The sequence below is a fragment of the Xenopus laevis genome, chromosome 6L (assembly GCF_017654675.1).
Source record: "Xenopus laevis strain J_2021 chromosome 6L, Xenopus_laevis_v10.1, whole genome shotgun sequence".
Classification (NCBI taxonomy): domain Eukaryota; kingdom Metazoa; phylum Chordata; class Amphibia; order Anura; family Pipidae; genus Xenopus; species Xenopus laevis.
Window position 1 is genome coordinate 64610113 of NC_054381.1, and position 20322 is coordinate 64630434.

General features: G+C 37.1%; 1 protein-coding gene across 1 annotated transcript in view; it reads right to left on the reverse strand.

The window, feature by feature from the left end:
* Positions 1-20322, reverse strand: part of itga9.L (integrin subunit alpha 9 L homeolog) — a 212458-nt gene that overhangs the window by 36749 nt on the left and 155387 nt on the right. The window contains exon 19 of the mRNA XM_018267579.2: positions 6140-6226. Coding sequence (XP_018123068.1) covers positions 6140-6226 — 87 coding nt within the window. The remainder of the gene's footprint in view (positions 1-6139; positions 6227-20322) is intronic.

Genomic DNA, 20322 nt, shown 5'->3' on the forward strand with positions numbered 1-20322 from the left:
AAGACAATTTTTCGGCTGGTGTTTTTGCATAGTTAGATAAAAAGGCAAGCGTGAAATTAGCCCTCAAGTAAACCCCACTGGTTAAACTGTTATCTAAGGTTTCACATCCCATAGCAGCCAGGCAATGGTTTGACTAAAACTATAATAACTATGATAAGAAGCTGCTTTCTAGTAGCTAGTGGTTTTTACGTTTCAGGCTGGAGAAAAGGCAAACAGTTCAAAATCCACAAATGCAAATAAAAAAAAAAGAAATCAAATTGTAAATATTCTTAATGTTTTTTAGTATTTCTTAGGTTTAAATTATGCAAAAAAGTTAAGGTTGCCATAACATCTTTGCAGTAATTTCTGAATTAATTGGAGAAAGTTTTTTTTTTTTTAAAAACTCCTTTGGGTTGATTAAATGCCTTTTACTAATTTATCTATGAATTGTGGAGACTTCTTTTGATTTGCTAGTTCCTTTTGATTGTTGATGAATTTTAAGTGACATGTGTGCCCCTACTCCTCTATATTTATTACATTCTTTTAGATCTGGCTGGCCAGTTTCTTATTGAAAACATTTTACTAATAAAAAGGGCAATAATATATCTTACTTTGGGATTATTGGGCTTCATTAAATTATTTTTTATTATTTTTATGTTGTTTTCTCCATAGGGACCAAAGAGGATTTGTGGCCCTTTATTCCCAAAGTGATTAATACCCATAAGGTATAATTTTCTATTAAAAAGTTAAGGTGCACTGCCCCCCTGAATTAAGGTATGCACCAAAATATATAGCTACATCCATGAAACACACCTTCCAAAACTATAAGATAAAAAAAATAGGACAGAGCCACTACCCTGTGGCTTTTTCCTCGTTTTGAAGCTTAATAAAATCTTAGACAATCCACCAACACAGCTGCATATATAATTTATATTTACAAGGCATTTGAGTGAATTCACTGCCAGCACACTTATTGTACAGCAGTTCTGTTAAGAAATCATAAACTAAAACTCCTTCAGTAGGAAATTCTGAAAGTGACACCATTACAGAAGGAACTTGCTGGACCACCAAACTTATGTTGTTTTGTAAGCACGTACAGCAAATTGCAAACATTCACACTACTGCTTTTAACATGCTTACAGTCAAGAGACATATAGTATAGTCCAAGCTCAGATTCCCCCTAGCTCAAAAAAAGATTCTAGTAATATTTTACATGCATGGAGTAAACATTACTACACTCAATTCTGACCCCTATCAGGCAAATATGAGTTTGGATTCTGGAGCTAGATCAGATTACTGCATCAGAACATATATTTTAATATCTGGCAGATATCCATTTAGTGATATAATTTGTATTACTTAAGATGTTAAAATAATTAAAACATATATAAAAAGTCTTCAATAAAACCTAAGTATTGTAATTTAAAAAAAATCAATAACTAATAATGAAGTCCACCGAGCACCATTCAATATAGAAATAATTTCTAAGAGGGACTTTCTGTTACTCAGATTAATCTTTCCTGTAATGCAAAAGGAAATCACCAAAATCCAGATTGAAGGCTTCAGACATTTTATAGAATAATAAAGAAGCCAGCGGTGTGTCACTGTAAATTATTAAAAAATACACAGTCTCCCACTGCCAAACACTGGGTTTCATTTTTATAGCCAAAAACCATATGGTTTTGCATTCTTTTCCTGAATTAGGTATGTTTGGAAATTCTTTGCTTCTGGTTTTGCAATAGTCTGGCAGTTTTCGAATGAAAACTACAAAAACAAAAAAAAAAAACTATTGACCTCTCCCAAGCTGAAGGTCTTTGGGAACTGTTAAGATGTCATCACTCGGACTAAGATAATCTGTAAAACTCGTATGTGATGGCGTGCAGGTAGTAGCTGGAAGACTGTGGGGTGTACTTTCCAACTCAGATTGCACTGCATGTGAGGAGAGGGGAACAGCAATCTTGTGAACAGAATCATACAGCACCATTACCTGTTGCATTCGATGCAGTCACTGCATAGACATGGTGGTGCAATTTGTATGATGTAAAAGTTACTGCGCTATGATCTCTTTATGGACTGGACTTACCAGAAGGGGGTTTTTCAGTTCAGAAATTGATTGTTTTGTGCACAGTAGACATTTTTTCCCTTCTAGAAGTTTGGAATGCTTAAGTACAGTAATACATCATTATTACTAAGTGATCTGTGTTGGCAGGCACAGCACATTACCAGCACAATTTGAGCATGCTATATAATAACTGCACATACATACAGAACAGGCTTTAATCATGCATCCAATTCCTCTTAATTTGTTTCCACTGTAGTGAATGGTGTTCCTCTGCAATATTTTAACAACACGGTGATAGTGCAATGTACCACTAAGCCCGTGGAACACCAGGTATTTTCTGAAATGCCAGGGGCACTGCGTTGGCTGCCTGCCATAGACTTAAATAGCAACTGCCTGTCACCTGTTGTAAATACAGTAAAATGTGTATTGACATTCATTTCAATGGCTGGACGCAGGGCCGGCCTTAGGCCAATTGGACCAATTGGGCCCAATTGGGCCCCGCACCTCTGGGGGGCCCCGCACCACAGGGCAGCACAGATAATATTTCCCTCAGCACATGATGCTGCCTGGCCTGCCCCCAACTTTGAGAGTCCAGCCCATCCCCAAATCCATAGGTCTAGCCTGCCCCCAACTCTCATAGGCCCAGCTTTCTCTCTTACCCTGTGTGCCCCTATTATGTTACCTTGTCTGCCCCTTTCCTTTCTATTTTGTGCCTGTATGCCCTTATTTTCCCAGCAACACTTTGTCTAGGGGCCCCGCCAACATGGTCCCAATTGGGCCCCACATTTGATAGGACCAGCCCTGGCTGGACGTCCATGTGTAACAGGTGGAATAATGGCTGGTGTGCCATGGACCTTCAAGCATGCAAAACATTATCTGTATCTAAAAAGAAGCTTGTGTAATAGCTTAAAGCAAATAAGTGCATATCATACTTCACAAATTAGTGAATTTTACATGTATATATATATATATATATATATATATATATATATATATATATATATACAGTATATGTTTGATTTCACATGTATACTGTATATCTAAAGGTGGCCATACACTACAAGATTCACTCTTTTGGCGAAATCACCGAACGAGCGGATCTTTTCCCCGATATGCCACTAACGGCAGGGTTATATTGGGGGTAATCTGAATGTTCGTTTTATGGCAGAACGATCGGATTACGACGAGCGCAATGGGCTCCGACGGGTTGGTAGGGAGAAAAATCAAACCATCCCGAACGATATTGTGTCCAGATATCGATCGGAAAGACCCATCGGAAGCCTCCATATACGGGCAGATTAGCTGTCAAATTGGTCTAAACGACCGATATCGGCAGCTTTATCTGCCCGTGTATGGCCACCTTGAGCTAGTTTCTCTGCTTTCTATGGGTAATGGCACACTGTGCAGAATTGCTTTGTTACCCCAATTTTTGAGAGGGGGACATATTGCTCGAAACTGCCCCTAATTCAAAGTGAATCACAGGTTTGCATTCTAAGTTCTGTCTAGTGACAAATTTGTATCACTTTAAAACCCAATGGCCTGCATTTTTGAGAGATATGCAGCTGCCACTAGATTAGGGTTGCCATCGGGCTGGTAAAAAATTTGCCAATGTTATTAATAGGGAAAAATTATACATGTATTAGAAGTCCTGTATTTTTTTTTCAGAAAAGGTGGCAACCCTACACTAGAGAGGACATGCTGCTTAGTGCTGGTTCCCTTTGAATCTATCTCAAAATGCTAGTAAGCACAAGGTGTGCCATTATCCTAATAGAAATAAAAGGACAGAATTGCACATATTGCACATTATATCAGCATATAAACATTAATTCTCAACATTTGCTGCAACTGTGTAGTTTTCCCATTCTGCAAATAATTACTGAATATAATGGGGTCAGCAGGACTGGTAAGAGTTTTAATATACCATTGAGAGGGCATCTCTTATTGTGCATGATGATAATCTAATATGGTATCTGCAAGTGCAAGACAATGAAGGCAGGAATGTTTTTAGAATATGAGAAGTTAAAAGAAATAAGAAATGTTGCTGACAACAGAATAGGTAGACCAGTTTGTTTAGCCCACGTTTCTCAGATTGTGGAACCTATGGCACCAACACACGAGTTACCAATGTACATTCTGTTTCCAAGTTCATGTACTGTAGATGGAATGAGAAATAGTAAGGCACATGCCTTGGATTTACAATCCCATTGGTGTGAGATTGGAAGCATGAAAAGTATTAACATTTTATTGCAAAGATATAACAATACATTGAAGACATTCTATTGATCACTAAATATGATGTGTTTGAAGCCTGAATTTGTTGTATTGTGATACTATCTAATATGTAAATTACACAACATCCTCAAATACACACATTTCTAAGTAGAGGTATGGTATCTGTTATCCAGAATGCTCTGGACCTGGGGTTTTCCAGATAATGGATTTTTTCCGTAATTTGGATCTTCATAACTTAAATCTACTAGAAAATCCTGAAAACGTTAAATAAACCCAATAGACTGGTTTTGCTTCCAATAAGGATTAATTATATCTTAGGTTGGATCAAGTACAAGGTACTGTTTTATTATTACAGAGAAAAGGAGAATTGTTTTTGACAATTTTAATTATTTGGATAAAATTAGGGATTCACCAGTTCGGGATTCAGCCTTTTTCAGCAGTATTCTGCCCGCCTGAACTGAATCCTAATTAGCATATGCAAAATAGGAACGGGGAGGGAAATCGCGTGACTTTTTGTCACAAAACAAGTAAAAAATGTTTTCCCCTTCCCACCCTTAATTTGCGTATGCAAATTAGGATTCCGTTCGGTATTCGGTCGAATCTTTTGTGAAGAATTCAGGGGTTTGGCCGAATCCAAAAGTGGATTTGGTGCATCCCTAGATAAAATAAAATATATGGGAGACAGCCTTTCTGTAATTCTGAGCTTTCTGGATAACGGGCTTCCGGATAACGGATACCATACCTGTATATATATATAAAATATACACATATTGTATATAATAAAGATATGACACATGCAAGTCTCCCTGAGGTAACAGTTCAAACATATTTACCTTATACCTAATATAAAAAAAACCATCCAAGCAATAATCTTAAATTATCTATGAATAATGTGACAAATTAATCGGACTCTCCACTAATCTGCTATAGCACTGCTAGCATTAGAAGATACTGGCAACTGATGATTGTATAGAACTTGTAACTTTGCAAAGCCTGCCTTCAATGGGGCAAATTCACTAAGCGCCGAAGTGCCGAACGCCAGCATTAATTCGCTAGCATTTGGCATTTTCGTTACTTCGCAAATTCACTAACGAACGCTGGCGTAGAATCGCTAGTGTTACTACGCCTGGCGAATTTTCACTACGGACATAACTACGCAAATTCACTAACGCGCGCAGTGTAGTGAACGCTACCTTTTACGCTAGACTTCCTTCGCCACCTCAGACCTGGCGAAGTGCAATAGAGTAGATAGGGATTGCTTAAAAAAAAGTCAAAATTTTTTCTAAGTCCCAAAAAACGCTGGCGTGTTTTCTACATTATGGGTGATAGGCTGAAAAAGATCTAAATTTTTTTGGGGCTCCCCTCCTTCCCACCTACATTTCCTGACTCATGGCAACTTACCTATACAGTGGGCACATGTGTAGGGCAAAATAAAAATTTTATTTGATGTTTTAAAGGTTTTCTAGCCATTTGTAGTGCTGATACGTATTCCTCCATTGAAATTTGAATTTGGCGCCGTATTAAAATTAGCCTTCGCTAGCGTAACTTCGCTTCACTTAGCGAATCAACGATTGCGCAACTTCGCAATCTTACGCTACCCCTGTGCGCAACTTCGGATTTTAGTGAATTTGCGGAGCGCTGGCGAAACTACGCCTGGCGAAGTATGGCGAAGCGCGGCGAAGTTGCGCCTGGCACAACTACGAATGTTAGTGAATTTGCCTCTTTATGTTCAATTAAACATTACTTACTCTGTTTAATGTGCGCCTATATGGATGACTGGAGTGTTTGAATAACTGCAGATACAACTCTACTGTAACACAGCAATATGGCCCTATAAGGCAGTATTATTGCTGTAAAGCACCATACCTTGGATTTGGATCTCATGAATGGAAATCCCACGCTGCACTTGAGGAAATCATCTTCCAGTAACTCACAGGAAATACCCAGCTCATCCTAAAAAGGAAGAAAAACATTTTACTACTGACAGCCTAACGATGAAAAGTACCACACTGCACAGCAAGTTTTTTCCCATGTCAGAAAACAAGGGTAAATGTAATGGAATACTGATGCCCGAACATTTCAAAATAGTTATTTTTTAAATATTCTTTAATATCTTTTCATATTCACAGTAAAATAACAACACATATAATCTCACACTCAAGTTTATATATTTTTTTCCAAATAGGTGCTTGAATTTCTAAACTAGACTGGGACCATTGGCAGTGTGACATTAACCTTACAGGGGCTTCTTAAAGCAATTGTAGAGAACTTGATAATGTTTCCAATGTATATTTATAGTATAGTAGTATATTTGACAGCTTCACCCTAAATTAAATTGTAAAAATGAACATTCATTTCCAAATGTTCAAGACCAAAGCAAGATGATATTTTATGCTATTTAGCCAAACACATAAACAGGAACATGAACAGATCCAATCATTCTAGCCACGGTCTCAAAGATCAGCTCACATTACTCCTAGGTTGGCCTGAGATCCAAGAGGCAATAGTTGTCCCCTGTTTACTGAATTTTGAAGTGTGTGTGCACTCTATGCAATATCCCAGTGGTCTAAATAAGCAACAGCATGACACTACCACAGTTCCAGATGCACCTGGGTTGTTACTGGACACCAGATTACCTGCAAATTGTGAATTTGACATTTAACTGTACTGCTCAGTACATGTGGTGCTTTATAGTGTGTTTAGTATATGTGATCAATGAAAAACTCCAGCACACTGATAGAATGCTTAAAAGGGGGTTTACCCTGTGTAATCGTACCATGCCAACAACTACTAGTAGTTCATGGCTTGGTACGATTAAACACAGGGTAAACCCCTTTTAAGCATTATATCTGTGTGCTGGAGTGTTTCATTGGTTCCTTTATATGTTGGAAGTGCTGTCCTCATTTCTGAAGGTCAGGTATGCGTGTGTGTATCTTGAAGTACCTTAGTATATGTGATATGGTACCTTAACAATTCTTGTTTATTACACTCATGGAAGAAGGTGCTTTTTACTAGAATTGGTTCAATTTAGCCTTTTTTGAGTTAGATGACTTAGCATTATTAAATGAAATCTAGTATGATTCCAGATCCGGAATGTCCAAAAAGGTCACAGAACTACAAGGTGACTTCTAAACAAATCAAATACTGTACCCCCAAAACGAGCCACCTTGCATTATTAAATCTCCTCAAAGCAATGCAATACTCCTGGTTATATATAAACATGTAATACACTATTAGTATCTATCTAAACTGTCCAGATTTAGGAAATAAATGTGAGTATAGTGACCTCTGTGCATTAGCTGTCACAGTTTAGTTCTTAAAATGTGGGACTGGCCTCCCTGATAAAATGACTGGTAGTGGCTAAGCCTGAAGGCTACAAAGAGTGAGATTTAGGCAGAACATGTTTTAAATTCTGGCAAGTTTGAAGCTTAGTCAGGGGGGAGATTTCGGATGAATGCGTGTTTAATGTGTTAATATTCTTGGAACTATTGCTCAATGGCTGATAAAACAATATATTATATTTCTGCACTGTATGATGCAGAAATAAGAAATATTGTTTTATCTTTCCTTGAAAAATTCCTTATGCAAAGATGTGTCAAATGGGTCTTAAGCCAAAGTCAGAAAACCACTTCCCTAAAGGAATAAAACTAGGATGCCTTGTGCTGTTGGCAACAATTCCAATCCTATTCTGCTTTAAAGAAAAAAAAATAGCATTCTTTATTGAAAGCAGATACCTAAGGGGGTATACACAGCAGTTCCTGGATTTTGTCAAGATGCTTAAACAGGATGATGTTCAATATAAGCAGCAAAAATGCTTTCTGTGATTGTTTAATATTAAATATGTGAGGGGAAAAAGAACCAGTTATTTACATTTTATACGATATCTCAATTAAATCTCAACAGAAGGTTGACATTATTGGATTTTGAGATCCCATATCTGATCTTCCAGTTGCACAAATCTAAAAGCATTTTTACACATAATAACATACCGTATATACTTGAGTATAAGCCGTGTTTTTCAGCACTCAAAATATGCTGAAAAATTGTACCTCGGTTTATACTCTAGTCACACAACACAAACAGGCCCAAAGTGTGGTCCTCGGGCCAATTGTGACTCACAGTATCTCTAAGAAAATTACCATAACAATAATAGTAGGGTACAGGCCTTGTATTCCCCCGCGGTGCGGAATATGCAGTACGGTAGATAGACTGTGCTGCTGGCTGACAGTGATGTGCCACTCTCGCGTCTCAAGCTGAATACACTAACTGACATGCCAGTAGTACCTACATTACGAAAGTACGGAATGCGAGAGAGTGGCGCATCACGTGCCATTAGTACAGTCTTGCCTTGACAAAGCTCTATATTGGGAAGCGCATCGGCATCACTCAGCTTTATTTGAAATCCTTTTAATGGTAATTTATTATGTAACTTTATCACGATCCGATACTTTGAAAACTAGTGGGGTGGTGAAACGCTATAGCCTGCTGCTCGGTTTACCTTCCTTTTGTACTTCTTGCTTTACTACTTTCTCAAGAGGCCGTGGTTTTGTAGACTCCACCATTTAAAATTTTCTTATTCCTCCTATTCTCATTAATCAAGCAGTTGGGTGTGTTTATCCTTTTCAATTGATGGTCACTATTAAATATTTTTAGAATCTACTTTAGTCTATTATTAATTTATATTTATTAGCACTGCACTTTATATCACCAGTATATTATCACTCAATTTTAATTAATTGTTTAAATTGTCCTCAGTCATATCATAATAATTATTAATAATTTATTAAACCAATGAATTATATCTCACCAAAGCAGAATACTATTTATCTAAGTGTTTTTAAATTTTAAATTGGTGGGATTTTCTAATTAATTGTCCTAATCAATTTATGGGGATTAATTAATTCATTTGCACTGCACTTTATAATTTAATATTTATTAATCAAGTGATTTAACCCACTCATGCCTCAATTTTTAATTATTGAAACTTACCAGTAGCTGCTGCATTTCTCACCCTAGGCTTATACTCAAGTCAATAAGTTTTCCCAGTTTTCGTAGGTAAAATTAGGTACCTCGGTTTATACTTGGGTCGGCTTATACACGAGTATATACAGTATTTCTTGATGCAAAGTTGTGTCTAAATGCATTTTAATACATAGCATAAAGTGTTTGTTCACCACCACTATGTGTATGTCCAAATGACGGGCAATGGCTTGCATTACTGTATATAGCTGAATGTGGTCTGCAAAAGACTGAAGTTAGCAAACGGTGAGTAGAGCATATGTCTATATGCCTTTTTTTGCTGTTATAAATGATGGATGAACAATATTACTATAATACCAATTTTTATATATGTGTTTAACCATATCTATAGCTAAATGGGGCCTGGTAATAACAGTTATTATTAAGAGATTGTTAAAACGCATCATTTACTTGGTGAATCGTGATTATATGTATTTCAGTCTTATTTATTTATGTGTATGGCCACTTCTCGCTGCAGGTGGTTTCCTACTGTTACCAGTAAGCTCTGCACCTGCAGTTATCACTTGCTCTAACGAGGAGACGACAGCTGTTCTGTTGCAGTGTTTGCTATTTTGTAAAACCCGAAAGTCAATTCGTAGAGAATTGATGGAACCAGATGGGGAAGTGCAGTGGCTGTGCTGCAAAATATCCTTTTATTAAACACCAAGGGGGGTATTTATCAAAATGCAAAAATATCTCATTATTTTCTGAAATATACTCCAACCAAATCCATACGGGGTGATTTCCACTCATTTCCCAATACATTTTCCAGAAAATTTCCTGGTTGGGAAAAAACTTGAAAAATTTGAATCGTACGAATTTTTCATATTTTCTGCCCAAAAAACTCAGATTTTTTTGGATTTTTGCCCGAAAACCACAAAACCACAAAATCTTCAGATTTTTGCATGAAATCCAGCACATATCAGAATATCTTCTCCAACTGACTTATACTGTATACAACCTCAGCAGGTCTGAGATGCCGGATTTTCGGATTCGTACTTTTTCCATCCTCGGGGTATACTAAATCCCAAATATTTAGCTATTTTGCCATTCAGATTTGAATAAATAACCCCCTACATGTTTCAAGCAGAGTGGCCCTTTATAAAGTGCAGCATAGCCACTGTGCTTCCTGGTCTGGTTCCATTCATTCTCTACATATAAATTACAATATGGTACCTAGGACAAAGTACAGGAACAGACTTGTAGGGCAAAAAGTACATTTTGAGATAGACACTCCATCCTGTTGGAACAAGAGAATTAACCCACCAGAAAGTCAATTCATAAAGGCATAAACACAGAGATCTAAGAATAAACAGATAGGCCATTCACATTTTAGTTTGATTTGGCCCTGTACCCAAAAAAATGTAAGACATTTAAAAAAAAAAAATCATTATATGAGGATACAATACACTCCTTTTTTAGCATGATAAAATCAAGACATTAGTCCATCAACATTTTCTATAATGTCCACTGTGTTGTTTTATTTGGCTTTATGGTTCATAAAAGATATCTTTTATCATTGCAAAGTCTTTAGTCCACCACCCCAGTCATTTGCTAAATTCAAAATGCTCACTTGCATTACAAGACACAATGCAAGTTCATGCCCTCTGGGTCAGTGACTGAGAGCCTTTATCCCACTGCAAACAGATGCCCTTCTGTATTAAAATAAATTAGGGCTTTTGAATCCCATAAAGTAGGGATAGGTTCAGGGGCAGTGTTATTGAGGCTGACACAAAAACACATATCCTTTATTTGAAACAGACCAACAGATGGGACATATTTGACCACGTTTTTAGAATGAAAATACAAAGTACATCAAGTATCTTGCTCTATACATGGTTTATCTCCCCCTCAAAACCCTTGCTAGTGATGGCTGGGCCCTACAAAAAAAAATCATTTAAGGACGCCTCTCTTACCCATAAAAATAAAAAATAAAAAAAGTTTTTTTTTTTGCTTTGTTTTGTTTCTAATGGTAAACATTTTGGCTTTTAGAAGAGCATAAAGACTAACATATTGGAGTAATACCTCTCTATAGCACAGATGAACATTATTCAATAATATAAAATTAATGAGCTTTGCTCAGGCAGGAAATAAATATATATTACCAACAATTGTCTGTCTGAAAGGGAGTGTGTTGATTTACTTAGCCTTTCATCTCATAGTATAAAGAGGAAAAGACACCCCCTTGGGAGGAAGAAGATAACTTTTATCCAAAATGTCCTGGGCTGTCATCTGGCATACGTAGCACTATTATTTAGACAATCATTCAAAGCTGAGCCATTTGGACTGATTCACGCTCTTTCCTGTAACTGACTGGATCTCACAAGTGACTGCACTATCTAAACATTTCTAATGGTTCTAGTGCCACAAGGGAGGAAAAATAAACACTATCATGGCAAGGTTTGATAGCTTGACATGTAAGGGATAAACTGCTGTGTAGGCACTTCTCTCTTTCCTTTTGTTTAATTCATTTATTTGTATTACATGTATTATGATACAGTGCTCGCATCAGTGATCATCTGATAAAATATACAATATTTTTATTTGAGTAGTCAAAGAAAGAAAACGATAATTGCAAAACCATTTAACAATGTCACAAAATTACATAAACATTTTTAAAAAATGTCTTCCCAGCTAATCTTCTCACGACACTGCCTCTCATGGTCCCAGGAAAAGCTCATTCAGCTGCCTGATCACAGAAGTGCTGATCCTGCTCCTGTTAATCTGATGCCTTCCCTTGGGAACATCATTTACATGTCCAGACTGGCTCAGTAGTGTAACTAGATGCAATTGGGCCCCACAGCAAGTTAAATTTAGGAGCCAAAACATCGGTAAATTGACCAATTATACAAAGATATATTGATATTATTCATTATTTATGGTCTTGTTGAGCCTTTTCTTCCTCTGTAGTTATACCCAGGCAGTCAGACAAGCACAGCAGGAACCTGAAAACCCTCTCACTGAATGTACATTGCTAAATGATTCAGGGGACAAGGCGGGCACCAAAATACACATGGTTTAGTGGCTATACTGTATTGTAGTTATCTATATCCACAGCCTATCGTGGCCCACTTTAGCCACCCACATTCTGTGCCAAATCAGTAAAAAATTGGGCGATAATTGGAAATATACACCTGTGGTGTACAGTAACTAGATATTACTGGGCGCCACAGCAACTCATTTTTCAGGCCCCAAAATGTCTAAAGGTTAACCTGTTTTACCAATATTTATTCAAATTGTATATGAATTAGCGCCTCATGGGGCCCCTATACCTTCTGCCCCCCCCGCAGGGTCTGCTTCCTCTGTAGTTACGCCCCTGAATCACACACTTTACTCGATGTAAAGCTTATAAGACCAGTTTTATTTGCAGGCGTCTGTACAACATTTAGGAGGGAGCTACACCCTTCCTAGGTACACAATACTGTGAAGCTGACATGAAGTGCTTTAGGCATATAAATTGTTAAACTAGGAAAAGGGAGCTAAGATTTGTTATTTGAAACTGGCACTGAAACAAGAAAAACATCTCTGCTCTTCCGGCCACACGCCTCACTGTGGGGTCTAAACAGCAGAATTTTCTTACTCTAGTGATCAAGATAATACAGGACCTAAGAAAAATGTTCAGCTCCATTTGCTACCCCTTAAAGGGTTTATGTCTCACAGAGGGGCAAGCAGTCCGAATATGTATGTTTCAAAGTATAAAGAATATAAATCCAATAAACCAGACCTGATAATCCTATAGAAGCCCCAGTGCTTCTTCTTCCATCTGGGTCTCATTTCCACAGTGACAGGCACAATGCAGCCATTAATCAAATCACTCAATAAATATGGGGCTCCAAAACTGGTGCTTACCTTCATTTTTTTAACCATGTTAAAGGTATTTTCCCAGTAAAATCTGTTTTTTTGTGGCCTAAGCGGTGCATGGTGTGCAAAAATTAAATTCAAGGTTTGTCAGCTGTACTTAGGTTTAGGTGTAAAATAAGGGAAGATGGTGACCCAGCAGGGGAGGTAAAACTTGAAAAAAAAAACCTGTAATCGCAATTTGAATCGGAAAAGAAGCAAAGATAGAATTTCATACCACATTGCATATTATGATTTGTGGATCTTTAATCTTGTCACAGCCCCTTTACAGAAGTGACATAATATTTATTAGTAAATCTCAGAATATTAGTCTATATCAAATTCATGACACAAATCAGTCTTTGGCACTGTTTTGCTATTTCTCGTAAAGTAAAAAAAGACTTGGTGCAAAATAAGTACAGGTGTGGGATCCGTTATCGGGAAACCCGTTATCCAAAACGCTCAGAGTTACGGAAAGGCCATCTCTCAGAGGGGCAAAGTCACTAAGATGCGAAGTTGCGCCAGGCGCAACTTCGCCGCACTTCGCCAGGCGTAGTTTCGCCAGCGCTCCGCAAATTCACTAAAATCCGAAGTTGCGCTCAGGGGTAGCGTAAGGGTTGCGAAGTTGCGCTAGCGTTGATTCGCTATGTAAAGCGAAGTTACGCTAGCGAAGGCTAATTTGCATACGGCGCGAAATTCAAATTTCAATGGAGGAATACGTATCAGCACTACAAATGCCTAGAAAACCTTCAAATCAGCAAATAAAATTTTTATTTTGCCCTACACATGTGCCCACTGTCTAGGTTAGTTGCCATGAGTCAGGAAATGTAGGGGGGAAGGAGGGGAGCCCCAAAAATTTTTTCGATCTTTTTCAGCATATCACCCATCATGTAGAAAACACGCCAGCGTTTTTTGGGACTTAGAAAAAAATTTGACTTTTTTTGAAACAATCCCTATCTACTCTATTGCGCTTCGCCAGGTCTGAGGTGGCGAAGGAAGTCTAGCGTAAAAGGTAGCGTTCAGTACACTGCGCAAGTTAGTGAATTTGCGTAGTTACGTCGCTAGCGAAAATTCGCCTGGCGTAAGGGTGCGAAGTAACACTAGTGAAACTACGCCAGCGTTCGTTAGTGAATTTGCGCAGTAACAAAAATGCCAAACGCTAGCGAATTAACGCTAGCGTTCGGCGCTTAGTGAATTTGCCCCATAGACTCCATTTTATCCAAATAATCCCAATTTTTAAAAACGATTTCCTTTTTCTCTGTGAAAATAAAACTGTACCTTATACTTGATCCAAACTAAAGGTGGCCATACACGTAAATCGGCCAGATCTCGATCGGATGGGATTAAAAATCCCGTCGGATCGCGGCCGCATCTGTTTGTTGATGTGGTCCCGCAATCCGACAGCCCGTTTGCGTTCGCTAGGATCCGGTCGTTGGGCCCTAGGGCCCACGATCGGATCAGCCCGATATTGCCCACCTCAAGGTGGGCATATCGGAGGGAGATCCGCTCGTTTGGCAACATTGCCAAACGAGCCGATCTATCCATGTATGGCCATCTTAAGATATAATTAATCTTTACTGGAAGCAAAACCAGCCTGTTAGGTTAATTTAATGTTTACATGATTTTCTAGTGGACTTATGGTATGAAGATCCGAACTATGGAAAGATCCTTTATCCGGAAAACCCCAGGCATTCTGGATAACAGGTCCCATACCTGTAATACATTTACTGTATATAGCAGATCCTTGGGGTCTTTTATTGTGTGCAATGTGTGCAATAATTGAATATTGATTTAATATTGAATTTTGATTGAATATTCAATATTAAATCTGTCCTGTCCTGTGTGCATGCTGATTGGCCAATGCACCCACAAAACAAGGGGCACAATTCTTCAGTAAATTAGTTTTATTCATGTGAAATAGCTTTGTTATATACAACATGTAATCGTTTTATTGTATTGATAAGAAACTACACTGCTTTAAATACTAGTATTTCTTTTACACTGCATCTCTACCATATCAGCCAGCATCGAAAGGGTCAAGTGCATTATAATACAGTATGCCACAAAGGAAATCGTATGGAACGCTGCTCCAACACAAATTTATAAAGAAGAGCAGAATTTGGCCCTCGTTACTGTATTACACAGGAATATATTTAACTAGATAACTTCCACTGGGAATAGAGTTAGCATGACATCATAAAAATTCAAGTACTTTGTATTTCTTTTTGTAAAAGATGTCATTTTTAACATAGAAAGGCCTTTTTGGCAGACAGCTTAACTATCCCATTAGGAAAACATCCATGTTTATATAAAGTCAGTCAGTTATCCCATTCAGTCATGCTGGAATCATTCCGCAGGAACTGACTTTAGTTTCAAGAATTATTTGTTACAGTTAGGGAAAAAAGTGCCTACAGTAGGATATCTTGGATGTGTCTCAAAAGTGGCCACAAGCAGGTTACGTATACTAAACATCTTATTACAGGGAAGTCCACTAGTTTTTGCTACTTTTTATTATTCATCTTTGTCTCCAATTTGCAAATTTCAGCAATCTGGTTGCTAGGTTCCAAATTACCCTAGCAACCATGCATTGATTTGAATGAGAGACTGGAATATAAATAGGAGAGGGTCTGAACAGAAAGATGAGTAATAAAAATAGCAATAATACATGTGTAGCTTTACAGAGCATTTGTTTTTTAGATGGGGTCAGTGAGCCTCCTTTGAAGGCTGGAAGGAGTAGAAAGGCAAAAACTATAAAAAGGAAAAAATGAAGGCCAATCGAAATGTTGATTAGAATTAGCCATTCTATAACATACTAAAAGGGGTGAACCCCTCCTTTAAGACACCGATTGAATGATGAAAAGTCTTATGACCTTAAAGTTATTACGATGTTGATCAAGGGGCACATTAGACAGCAGCATTACTATGCCTTGCTGGGTTGTTCAGTGTCTTTGTGTTAATTAATAAGATGGTAGAACCAAGAAAGAGTAAGGTCAGGGCAGTGATGTCAGTAGCCAACCAGCCAAGTACAAGGGATATCTTGTAGATCTGTCTGCTTTTGAGAAGCAGTCTATACACTCAAATTACAGTATTCTTTAGTTGAAAAATGTGGTATGTAAATCGTTGTTACTGAGTATGCTTTTCTATCGTCTACAGAGTTGTCCCTTTGAGCGTTCGTTAAAATATCTGCAACTTAAGAAACTAAATTCCAAAAATGACCTTTTCCTTGGCTTCTAACAGACTTTTTCCGGTTGTATTCCATGATCTCATTAGTATCATAGACACACCCGCCAACTGTAGAGATACTGGCTAGGCATGCTTGTATTGACTTACAGACTATTTCACAGTTCCAGGTCTTTTAACCAAACCAGGCTACTTATGGATTATAAAAAAAATATTTATCAGATGGGAGGCTAGAAATAAAGGGGAATAAATTAACAAATTGCCACCGTTTTTCTCCCTAAAGTATTCTGTAGAAAAACATGCACTGCAAGATATTTTAAAGCCTAACTGAATATGCCTCTGTAGGAATGTCTGCTTCATTTCTAAACTAGACAGCATAACAATACCTTAACTGATGAGTTAATGCAAGTGCATGTCATCCTAGTGATGTCATATGTATTTCTTTTAACAAAGCTCTTTTATTAAAAAAATGCAATGACCAGCCTACTTTTTATCATGAAACACAATTGTTCCATGCATCTTATTATAAAGTCAGAGAGTAGAGTACAAGTAGACAGTATTTTACCATTTAAAACAGCATTGGTTTTGGAGGAAAAAGGTCAGTAATCTGCTAACCACCAGCACTGCTTTACCCACCACTTTCATACTGCTGTAAAAGCATGATGCAGCCAGTGAATTTTAAGTGCACACTGGGAAAGTGTCTGTGGAGCATTTGCAATGTCCAATCACCAAGTATAAAGAGTTTCTGTATACAGGTATGGGACCTATTATCCAGAATGCCTGGGACCTGGGGTTTTATGGATAATGGATCTTTCAGCAATTTGGATCTTTATCTTAAATCTACTAGAAAAGCATGTACACATTAAATAAACACAAAATACTGGGGTTGCTTCCAACAAGGATTAATTATATCTTAATTTGGATCAAGTACAAGGTACTGTTTTATTATTACAGAAAAAAAGGAAATCATTTTTTAAAATTTGGATTATTTGGATAAAATGGAGTCTATAGGTTGGGGTAAAGTTCAGGTCCTCTGTCCAAGTCCAGACATACAGAAATATACAGTTAAAAGATGTCTCACATACTACAGTGATCTTTATATTATTAAGGTACAAGGTACAGATTATGTTTTTAGAACTCAGAATCTGGCATATTTACTGTTCTTGTTGACACTTTGTATTAATGATAACTTTACAGTGACTGTACAATATAATGGGGAATGAAGGTATAGTGAATATTAGTGATGATATCAAATACCAGAAGAAAGGTAAAACAAAAATATACAAAAGTAAGCTAACCTGGATCAGATCAATTATCTAGAATTCTAGATCAATGGTCTAGATCAAGATGTATTTTGGAGTATAAATCCATGGATGATCACAGTAGTGGCCAACATTAAATAACAAGTTGCCCACTGTCATGCTGCTGGCACCCCACTTCAGAGATCTGATCATTTGGTCATGGGGCCAATCAGATGCATTTATGCAATTTGGGCATTCGCTGTTGTGCCAAAAATCTGTATATTATCATCAAAAGTTGTCTTAACTCCTTGACTATTTAAGATCTCAACTGCATGTGCAAAAAACAAAAATGCATATAATGGTCTGTGGGAAGAGACAAGCCTGTGATTTTGTACCCAATGTACACATAAAGAGCTGTCACCATGTATTGTTTGCCTTTAATAGTCTCTTTGTTTATTTAAGTGTTCTTCTTGTCATTCCTGCTCACCTGTTCTAGGGCCCTATGAAGTTGTGTTGCTGATCCTGACTTCTAGTACCTTAGTTTCTGATTTCAGTCTGCTTTTCTGGTTTTGACCTCTGGCCGTTTTATTTCCAACTACTACAGTCTGTCATGACCATGACCAGTTGCCATAGACTCTCAACTTTTATCTTCCATCCTAGCCATTCCACATGACTGATATACCTGCCTGTCTGCCTGCCGGTGCACAACTTTTGTGACTGCATTGGATCTTATATTTTCTCAGTACCTACCCTGGCTGTGCTTCAATACTCAGTGGGAAAAGTTCAACTTTTAGGGCAGGACTAGATGATGTGCTTTGACCCGACACGTCGCAATGCGACTAAACACATGCAACGTGTCGGATGGTTTAGTGAAAACGGAAATGAAGGAGAAACGGAAGCTGCGTTTTCATCCGACAGTCTGAACAATGTAGTTGTTTACGTGCGATTTTCACGAAACCATCCGACACGACGCATGCGTTTAGTCGCAGTGCGAAGTGTTGGGTCAAAACGCATCATTTAGTCCCGCCCTTAGGGTATTCCATAAAAACGGAACATCCTTCCTTCCACACCAGCATCTCTACTGCTTAATTAAAACTTATATAGTTATGGGACCTGCTTGGGACCTGGGAATTTCCAGATTAGGTATCTTTCCATAATATGGATCATCATACCTTAAGTCTACTAAAAAAATCATTTAAGCATTAATAAAACCCAATAGGATTGTTTTGTCATCAAAAAAGGATTAATTATATCTTAGTTGGGATCAAGTACAAGGTATTGTTTTATTATTACAGAGAAAAAGAAAATCATTGTAAAACATTTGAATTATTTGATTAAAATGGAGTCAATGGGAGATGGCATTCCCGTTATCCGAGGTTTCAGGATAACAGGTTAATGTTAATTGGTTGGATAATGGATCTCATACCTGTGCTGATACAGAAAAAAATCATAGTAGTTTCTATTTAGAGTATAGTTGGCTCAAAGCAAAACATAAGAATCTTAAAAGTTCCCTACCACTTTTTCGAGACTGCTTTTCTCCTTTATGGGGGAATTAAAGTCTGAAAATGGATAAATGGATAACAGGATATGATTAAAAATGCACTGTATGTCTTTTTCAAGAGTACAATCTTTCAAAAAAGACATACATCTCTAAAGTGTCTGACAGATATTAAGTTCAGATGTTATTGCTTAAATAAATTACTCAAAGTTTTACAATGATTTTGCTACTGCAAGGCACTCTATAATTATAATGTTTGGATGAGGTTTCTAATTAGAGTGACCATGACTGTTTCCAGACACCAAAAAATAAACAAGTAAGGCTCAATGTACTGAATAACTTATCACATATCACTATATAACTGCAATAGTACTAAAGCAATAAGTATAATTCAGTGAAGCTCAATAAAGTTTATTTTGCAAAATGTTTTACAGATAAGCTATTAATTTATTTTTTAATAGTCAGTCTCTTATTTTTACCAAGATTACATTTGCAGCAATTCTAAAATGACATCTTCATTCAATAATCCACTTAAGTGGAATGCGAAGTAGGTTAATAATATTTTTTGTTGTTAAGGAACTGAAAGGGGGTTTGCAAGAATGATTTGATAAAGGCTATTGATACAATAGAAAAATACTAATCCACTCTACAACTACATACTGTAATTCTGCATCCCCTTCTGGTGTGGAGTTCCAAAAATGCAATTTTAAAGTAAGTGGTATGACCTGGAATAAAGCCAAACTCCAGATATTATATATATCTATATATCTATATATCTATATATATATATATATATATATATATATATATATATATATATATATATATATATATATATATATATATATATATATATATATATATATATATATATATACAGAGGATTTGTGGCCTGGTGATACAATACAAAAAATGATTTGTGTTGATTGTATTAATTTACAACAGAGCCTGCTTGAGTGTGTCAGGGATGGTAATCATTTTCATGTGACTGTAGAGAAGAATTCGAGGGTCCGTGATTTGCAAATTCTTGCGGTGATACAAACGGGCGTGTTTGCTAAAACATCTTAGGGCTCAAGATAAAAATCAGACCTCATATTTTCAAATCTGTATCAATATGCCATACTCCTTTATCTAATCTCATGGTTACATAATAAGGATTAGGAGTTCTGAAAACATTTAGGAAAAGCAGCAAATGTACAACGATTTCTAAATATTAAAGCCATATGGAACTGTTATCAAAGTAATTCCTTGAACATGCTTTCATTACATAATTA